At 57.5% G+C, this 8,955-nt stretch overlaps 1 protein-coding gene across 1 annotated transcript; it reads right to left on the bottom strand.

The window, feature by feature from the left end:
* Positions 1-1,440: 1,440 nt before the first annotated feature.
* On the bottom strand, positions 1,441-8,949 carry LOC102369186 (intelectin-like protein). The gene is made up of 5 exons (XM_025194676.1): positions 8,860-8,949; positions 8,346-8,593; positions 6,319-6,451; positions 4,259-4,362; positions 1,441-2,012 (listed from the first exon to the last, which is right to left on the bottom strand). Exons 2-5 carry the CDS (start codon positions 8,535-8,537, stop codon positions 1,860-1,862), a joined length of 582 nt encoding a protein of 193 aa, XP_025050461.1. The 5' UTR covers positions 8,538-8,593; positions 8,860-8,949; the 3' UTR covers positions 1,441-1,859.
* Between the last annotated feature and the right edge of the window lie 6 nt (positions 8,950-8,955).

Here is an 8,955-nt window from a genome sequence, read left to right on the forward strand (position 1 = left end):
GTCTACCTGGCAACCAGTGATGCATTTCAAATTGGTTGGCTGGCAGCCAACAGGTGCTGGCCTCCATTAGACCAGGTAAATGAGGTCATAAGATCTATATAAGTTAAGGACGGCCCAGGAGGAGGTGCTGTAGCCATGATGAAAACTCAGAGAGAGAAGAGCTGGGCCATGTGAAACTTGATCTCTCTCTTGAGACGCATGATCAATGAACTGCCTGCCTCCAGTGGGAATCTCCACCTGCCTCTGGATGATACTTGTGGGTAAGCGACCTGAGATCTAACTAGATATGTAGCTTGCAGTAACTCAGATGCGCGATTGAAGGCTATCCAGCCACCCTGTTTGCTCTATGGGATTTCTCTGATATTGCTCTACGCTGTACCCTATTCCAACCCTTCTCCTTGTAACCAATAAAGTTCTCCTTTGTACCTAGCATGGGAGACCTATTGGGAGTGGGTCTAGATTGTACCTTGGGGTCCCCTTGGTTCGATTGACCAAGGGAGACCGCTATTTGTGCTTCTGATGGGGGGAAGCACCGCAGGTTCTTGAAATGGGTTGAGTACTCTCAAGGGCTACTAGGCCTGTGTTTCTGAGGGGGCACAGAGCCAGGATCACTCCAGACCCTGGGTCATGGGGGCATTACCCCCAGGCTAGCGGGTGTGCTACAGGAAGGGGGTTGGACAGACGTGACATGCCCCAAGGGAGGCACTCGAAGTCTGAAAGGTGATTGTGCACAGTGAGGTGGGTGGCTCAGTGCAGGAGCACCCCAACTGGCCTGCCACAGCCACAGCCCCAACCCCAGCCCCCTCCCTCACCGTGTGGGCTTCGATTTGCCCCCTCCCATGCCCCATTTTCCCCTCCACAGACTGCGGGGCTGTGCAGCTGCTCCCTGGTCTCTGCTCTGTGCCAGGATCTCAGTCACCTGCATGCCTGCGGCTGCCAGCTCTGCATATGCACGTATGCATTGCTCTGGGGTCCCCATTTCCTGAAGGGGCCTTGGCCAGTGCCCAGGATGCCCGGGCATTAATGCTCCTATGTGCTCAGCTCAGCAGTTGTGAAAGGCTTTGGCTTGGAACAACTTTGTTTTTGGTAAATGATGTATGGTGCATGCTACAGGATTTAGATGGTGTCACCTAGAGATGGCTTTAGAAAATGGCAGCTGGGGTCAGGCTGCGAGAGTGCCTTGGTCTGGAGAGGTGTCCAAGGCAAGAGGCGAGGGGGTGTTGTGCCATATTACTCAGACATGTTCAATGCGTGTGATAACAGCTTAGTGCTGGTGAGCACAGGGTCTGTGGTTATCTTGTACAGCACAGTCCTTGTTGTGTTCATGTGAGGAGGGTGTTGCTTTGGCACCCCCTTTGCTCCCAGCTTTCACAGTTCCTAGTCTGGTCTTTTTGCTTCTAGCAGTGGGAAGTAGCAGAGCCTCGTGCTGGAGCGCTAGGCCTAAGGTTATGAGGAGCTGGGTGTCACCAGTGGCCATGGGAGTGGATCCCAGAGTGAGCTGGAGCAAGACGCATCAACCCTCTGTCCTCTTTGCATCATGAACAGCAGTGCGGACCCTCTGTGCACCCGCTGAGAGCAGCAGATGCAAGATACTGTGTGTGATGGTGACCCCTGAGAATGATGCCAACAGTGATGCCTCACGCTCACTGTGCCAAAAACCTCTACCCATTCTCTACAACTCTAAAAGGAAGTGATGACATGGAAATCCCAAACCTGTTTTGATTGCAGAGTGGCAGTCAGCTCTTTATTTGCTCTTGATTTGCAGTCCCAAGAGCTGAGAAAAGGGCAGATTTTCTTTCTGGTGAGCAGCTCGCGCTGGCAGTGGTGGTGTTTCACCGGGAATGCCAGCCTGCCTGGACTTAGCGGTAGAACAGCAGCACAGAAGACCCGATCATCTCCCGGGACGTGCTCCAGCTCTGATGGGTTCCATAGCCATTCCAGTCGAAGGCGGGGAAGTCGCCACACTGCCTTGGGTTGCCTTCTGGGAAGAACCCTCCGCCGCCTATGCAGTGCTGGGAGGAGCAGAGAACGGAGGCAGTGCCACACAGGAGCAGAACGGAGCAGAGCAGGGGCCCATCCTACCTGCTGTCCTGACTCCGGGCTGTGCCAGCTGCCTCAGACCAAGGTGCAAGAGACCCTGCTCCATCCCCTGGGGGAATCATGGCTGTACTGTCCGGCAGCAGGACAGCGTAATCTTGTGGCAGGCTTTTGGCACCTGTATGCCCACAAGCACGTACCATGCATGGTCACACTGGTGACTGGGAAGGCATCAGGCCACCTGCCCCAGCCAGGAGGACCTGGGACAATAGTAAGGAGAAGTGCAGTCATCCCTACATGTCTGCACCTGCAGTAAGGGCCTCTGTCAGGGATTGGTCAGACCTCTGACCCTGGCCTGGCACAGCTGGGCAGACAGGAGCGTATGCTGCAGGTCTGGCCAGAGCCTCTGACCGCCTGCTCCTGCTGCAGCCCCGGTCCCAGAGCTGGATCCCGTGCTATGCAGACACAGAGCAGGACACCCCTGCCCCACAGCGCTCATGGCTCAGCCCCCACCAGCGAATGTGGGCACACCTCGGAGTTGTTCCGTTTCAAATCCCACCGAGGGGGGAGAAGAAGTGATGGAGGGGCAGGGGGTGCTGTCAGAAAGACCCCTCTCTTGAGCCACACATGGTCCGGGGTCCCCTGTACGTGCCCTGCCCAGGGCTGGGCTCTCCTCACTAGACTAATGAGACAACTGAGGGAAAAGCAGGCTCCCAACGTGGTGGACATGTTGCCAATGCCCACTGGGCCCCTCCAGGGCTCCAGCTGCTGGGCGCGAAGCGTCCACAGGCCTGGTGTGAGGCAGGTAGCACTGGGGGCGGCCCTGGCCTGTGCTCTGCAGAAGGCTGAACTAGACATGGGGTTTTCTCCTGCTCTGCTTTCTGCTCCATGCTGTGTCCCCTTGTCTGATCTCCTACTCTGCTTTCTGCTCCTTGCTCTGCTGCTCCCTGCCTCATCTCCTGCTCTGCGTTCTGCTTTCTGCCTTATCTGCAGCTGTATGAACTGCCCCTTCCCCAATCTGCTGTGTGCCACATGCAGCAGCTCTGCATGCCAGTTGTGTCATGTGTGCAGCAGCTCAGCCACCCCTGGCTTAGGGAGTGCAGCTCTGGGCTGGGTGACCGCTGTTGCGTTATCTCGTCCCCCGCTGCCTGTTTCCCCATCAATGAACTGAGGACAATGATGCTGAGCCCCTGTATGAAGGGCTCCGGGACTCCCCATGCTCGCTGGAACTTCAGCTAGGCCCCGTGCCTGCAGTGAACTGCCATTGTTCATTAGGGCTGTGCGAAATTTCGCTGGCTGTTTCGATTTGACTCATTTTGAGCTCAAAACAGCGAAATCAAATCGAAAGAAAGGGCTTCGAAACAGCCTCAAAACTGAACGAGGCTAGTCGAAAAGTTTCGAAAGTTTCAAATTTCGAAGCAGCCAGCAGACATCAGACAGGGGAGAACCAGGACTGTGCTCCCAGTGGCTCCGCAGCCCCATGTGGCTCAGCCTGGGGCGCAGCCCTGGCTCTCCCCACCTCCCGCCGTGGGCTGCGGGAAGCCGATCACAGCACAGGGGAAGGGAATTGAGCCCTCGGTTCCCTCCCCAGCGCTGCGTTTGGGCTGGGGAAGGGAACTGAGCATGAACACTCAGTTCCCCTCCCCAGCCCTACCATGGGGGTGGGGGCTCAGCTCAGCTGGCCTGAGTTCCTTTTCCCAGCCCGCTGGTAGCACTGGGGAGGGGAACTGAGCGATTGTGCTCAGTTCCCTTCCCCAGCTCCCCGGTCCCAGGAGGCAGCACCCACCTTCCCTCTCTCATCTGGCAGGCAGATCATGGACCCACAGCCCTGGGAGACCTGTCTCAACCCCCACAGTCCTTCCACGGTTGCATGCCCCCATATGCCTGTTAGATGAGAGAGGCTGTTTTGAGCTTCCCCATTATAGTGAATGGGCAAAACGTTGAAACTGTCACGAAGCGAAACGGAACAGCGGTCTCGAATCGAAATGAAATTTGAAACGAAACGCTGTTCTGTCAAAACTCAAGTCGAAACAGAACAGTGCCATTTTGCACAGCCCTATTGTTCATGTCGCATTAGGACCTTCTGGGGCAGGGGTGACACCCACACGCTTGGCCTGGCCTGGGGTGAATGTTACCACTAGCACAGCAGGCACAAAAGGACCCAACTAGTGTCAGCGAACAGCCCAAAGCAGGTCCTTGGGCCTGATCGGGGGGTACTCACGTGCTCGGTGTTACAGCCAGTGACTTTCAGCCCCGAACACAGGGCCATGGGCGCCTTCTCATTATTAAAAACACGGAACTGGACGAAGCCAGCGGTGAATTCAGCTGATGAAGGAAAAAGGGAAGTCGGGGGGATTGAGGCAATAGATAAATGGAGGCAGGAGAGAGGGGCACATACCCCACTGAACTGGGAAGGAGTGGGGTTGATGAAACAGAGCTGTAAGCCCTCTGCAAAAAGTGTCTAGGCCAGTGGCTCTCAACCTTTGTAGGCTCAATGCTCCCTCTGCATGTTTTCCCTATGGATTCCCTACATGTGGGTCTAGCTCACCACTGGGCACTGTGACTGAGGGGCCGATTTATGTCCTTCGTTCTCCTTTCCTGAACTCCAGGCCTGGGGCCCAAACGGACAAAGTCTGGGTACACCAGCTGGTAGGGATGAGGTGCCAGGATGGACATGCGGCATGTGGGGGGCACTGAGTGGGTTGGAGGGACGGGGGTGGGCAACAGAACGCATACGGCACAGAAAGGGGGAAGGCGAAGGAAACAACCTCCCCGCTCCAGTCGGTATCTGAGGGGGCAAACGAAGCCCTGCCACTGCCATGGCTGCTCCTCCAGGGACTCCCATGCTGAGGACCAACGCCTCCTGCCCCTGCATCCCTGCCCCGCCAACCAGCCCTGTGAGAGTGTAAGAAGCAGGGGGCTAGGCAGGCAGGGCTGAAGAATGCATCTCTAGCTCCACATGTTTGTCTGCCAACCGTGGCAGAGCACCCTGCTCAGAGTGGCCGATGCAGGGGCTGTCGGCGTGCAGCTGTAGGTGCCCTTTGTCTGCAGGACTGTGGGGCAGGTAGGAGGAAGAGCATGCAGCACTCCTTGCACAGGAGCTGGGTGTTGCAGTATCTTTACAAGGATCTTGTGGCATCCCGGGGCGCTGTGGCACTGTGGTCAAGGACCACTGCTTTAGATAGGATTTCAATCGTGGTTGTGGTGCTCACCACTGTGGCACACTTCGATGCTTAGTTCTGCTGCACTGCGCCTTTCAGTTTCTGGGGCTACTTTGCATTCAGTGACCAGCTAGTACAATATAGTAAGTGGGGAACACACACATGCATGCAGGTATGCACACACAACCCTCCACACGTGGATGCACACACTCCTGTGCCCCGCTGTCCCCTGGGGATTTTTGGTTTGGTTTTTCTTGAGTTGGAGCTCTCCTTTCACCCCAAATATGGGTCATTCGCACTAGCAGGGGAAGCAGGACATGCCCAGGCTACAAACCGCAGCTCAGCTCGGCTGTCTGGCGAGTAGTAGGCAGCAGTTTTTTCGGCACTGCCAAAGTCATAAATGATGGGCACGGCCGGGCCATTGTTGACCTTGCAGCTGCCAGCACCATATTTCACCGGGTATTTCTGGAAGACAAACACGTGACAGCAATCCAGCATCGTGGCAGGCCAGCAAACCTGCGCGATAGCTGTCGTGGGGAAGGTGACCTCAGCGCACATTCACGAGGCAATTTCTACCAGTGTCCCATCTCCTACAACAAACTTCTGGGCACAGCAGGGGCATTACAAACAAGAGCAAGTGACGCTGACAAGTCCAGGTGTCCTTTGGCATGGACACGTGGGGGCCGTGGCCACATTTCTGCTCAGTGCCTGCACAGCACTGAGCACAGCCAGGGTGAGGCCCGTGGCAGGGCTCCTAAACATTCCCATGAGGCACAGTATAAATCAGGAAGATCATCAAGTACCTGGCATCTTTGCCCCCTGTGTGCAGAAACATCCCTGCGAAGATGCCTGAACCCAAAACCAGGACTCCATGGTGCCCCAAGGGTGAGCCATCACCATAGCATTCAAACAGGCTGTGTTGATGCCAAAGGCTTCTGGTCCCTTTTTCAATCCCCTGCGTCCCCAAGAAGCACCGCATGCAAGCCGTGGGTTGTCTCGCTACCCCAGGCCCCCCACCCCCACGGACGCTGTTAGTCACCCAGCCCCTCTGGCACACGCTGCCTCCATAGCCCCCAGCCCAAGGCTGCCGGTACCTCGTAGAGCCGGAGCAGGTTCCCACCTTCGGATGAGAGGAAGCCGGTCTCAGTGTGGTACCTCAGGATGGCCAAGTCCCTCCACTTTCTCAGCGGCGCCCTGTTGGGGACGTGCCACACAGACAGGTCTCCAGCTTGAAGATCGTAATAGCCGGGGTTCTGGAAAGCAAGGGCTGAGCTGCATTTTTCGGCCGTGTCTCTGGGGTATGAGCATGGCCCAATACCATGGGATTCAAAGGGCCCCAAACCTATTAATTATCCTCATAAAATCCCTGCAAGGCAAAAACTGTCACCCCCCTTGTGCACTGGGGAGCAAAGGGGACAGAAGAGCTTGTCTACACCGCGCCAGCAGCCAGTCGTGGGGAGGACGAGGCTCAGCACACCTGCCTGCCTGAGCCTGCGGGCCTCTCTGGAACTAGAACCTCCCCAGAATCAGCTGCTTCGGAGACTTCCCTTCCAGGCCTGCTGGACCCTGACGGCTCAAGTGCAGCTGCGGGGACAATCCTGCCACAGCCTTGCTGCGGGGCTCCCAGCTGGGGGATGTTTCAGCAGACTCGAGGGGGTACGATGGGCTCAGCACCCCTTGTTGCGACAGTTGGAAGGAAACATCTCAGCAGGGCTGAGTAGCCAGCTTGGAGTTAATGCTGTTTGGTGCTTCCTGGCCCCAGACTTTCACCAGAAGTGGGGCATGGTGAGTTCACTTGAAACCCATAAGCAGCAGGGCTTCAGCAGGGAGCTGAGCACGGAGGCTGATGGGGCTGAGAAGGGCTATTTAACAAGTCTCGCAGCATCAGGACATTGGTCCCCCTGTCCTACCTGTGGCAGATTTGGATGCAATGTCTTGTTCTGTGTTGGGGTTGACCGTGCACTTTTACTAAGAGGTTAGACCATGTGTGTCAAACTCCTCTGGCTCTGCAGGACCAAGGCCATTAACCAGATAAATGGCTTAGAGCCAGCCCCATGGCTCAGATTGAGCCCACTGACAGCTCTCACCCAGCCCTGAATGCCCGATCTAGTGCCCACGGTGTCTGCTCTGCCCAGTCTGGGACTGTGCCACATATGGAGCCCACTTCACCTGCTCTGTGTCCTGGAGTGACTGGAGCTGGCAGTACGTGCCCACAGCTCCCCGTCCTGCATCCCAGATTCAGCGTCCGCTCTGGATGGTCCAGGCCTGCACTGCCCATAGTGCTGCTCCAGGACTGATGCTGCACAGGGCACCTGCCCTGGACTGGCTGCAGCAGGTGCCGTGTGTGGCAGTGTGGGCACCACAGGTACTGGATCTGACGTGGGGGGCCCTGCACTGGCTCCATACAACGTGCAGTGCACGTCCAGGGCCCCATACATGGGGCTGGTCCCACATATGCCAAATGCAGATAAGGGCCAGCACAGGAAGCTGGATGTTGTGACTCCATGAGCCAGATCTTGGACACTCCTGGGTTAGACAATGGGATGCTTTGGACAGGGCTGATCCTGCTGCAGGCAAGGGGTTGGACTAGATGTGACCAGAGGTCCTTCCAGCCCCACTGCTCGGGGATTCAGAGATTGTCTGTGATGCGAGGGAATGGCACAGATCGCGAGAGGCTGGGATGAGGGGAGCCAGGAGTGGGAGAGGCCGTGGGGATGTGGGAGGACTAGGGGGCCTGAGCCCATGAAGGAAGGCTGGTTTTGTGATTCAGGCATGGGGCTGGGACCTGGCAGCTCAGCTTCTGCTCTGGCTTGGCTACACACTCCCTGTGCAAGTCACCTCAGCTGCTCAGCTGCCAAATGGGAAAAATGATCCACTGACTTGTGAGCCTGAGCTCCTCAGGTCCAGGCTGTCTCTCTCCCTGTCTGTACAGCACCTGGCGCACTGGGGCCTGACCTCAGGAGGGGGCAGGAAACACCACTGTGACCCACAGATTGAAGAGGCCGAGCAATGATGAAGCGTGCCATGGAGACGTAGAGGGGCCAGCTGGGAAGAAGGGCATGGCACGCTGATTGCCAGTGTCCCTGAGGCAGGGGGCAGCAGGAGAGTGGGGAGCAGGTGACTGATGCCCCGGAGCAGGGCTCCCACCTTGTAGTCGTCGCTGGTGGAGCCCACGGCGGAGCCAAAGATGTTGTTGTTGGCCCAGTTCCCGTCCCCCTCCGGGTAGAGGGGGCTGCTCCCCTGCTGGCTGGACCAGCGGTCGCCCACAGTGCACTTCCCATGGGCGTTGTTCTCGTGCACGCTGGCCACCAGGGTCCAGCCGCCGCCGCGTGTGGTCATGTCACAGAAGGTCTGGTAGATCTCGCCATCCTCAGTGCTCAGGGTGTACAGCCCATCTGTGGGGATGCGGGGGGTGGGAAGAGGAATGGTTTAGGGGAGCTGGGCTGTGGAAAGGCGAGGGCCCCTCCAAGAGCCCAGGGACAGTGGTACGGGTGCCTGGGCTGTGCCCCTGGGGAGGGTCTGCTGCTGCAGGGACTCTGCAGGAGCCTTGGCAGATTGTGCCTCCACGTGAGGGCAGAGGGACGGCACTGAGACCCGTGACAGGCAGCCAACTGAGCTAGTGCAGCTCTGGAAGTGGGGTGGACGCCTCCTGCTCACTCACCTTGTGTCCCAACCTGCGAGGCTTTGATCTCCTGGCAGCTGCGGGGCCAGCTCTGCTGCCCTGGGGACGTCTGGGAGCAGCAGGATGTGTCCTCCC

This window comes from Alligator sinensis, unplaced genomic scaffold (assembly GCF_000455745.1).
Source record: "Alligator sinensis unplaced genomic scaffold, ASM45574v1 scaffold1361_1, whole genome shotgun sequence".
Taxonomy (NCBI): domain Eukaryota; kingdom Metazoa; phylum Chordata; order Crocodylia; family Alligatoridae; genus Alligator; species Alligator sinensis.

Excerpts from the sequence above, each read along its gene's own strand:
- LOC102369186 (XM_025194676.1), bottom strand. The coding sequence starts at position 8,537 with ATGACCACACGCGGCGGCGGCTGGACCCTGGTGGCCAGCGTGCACGAG. Across the intron at positions 6,452-8,345 it reads CCACCAGCGACGACTACAAG|AACCCCGGCTATTACGATCT; the intron begins GTGGGAGCCCTG and ends CTTGCTTTCCAG. Across the intron at positions 4,363-6,318 it reads CGGCTTCCTCTCATCCGAAG|CTGAATTCACCGCTGGCTTC; the intron begins GTGGGAACCTGC and ends TTCCTTCATCAG.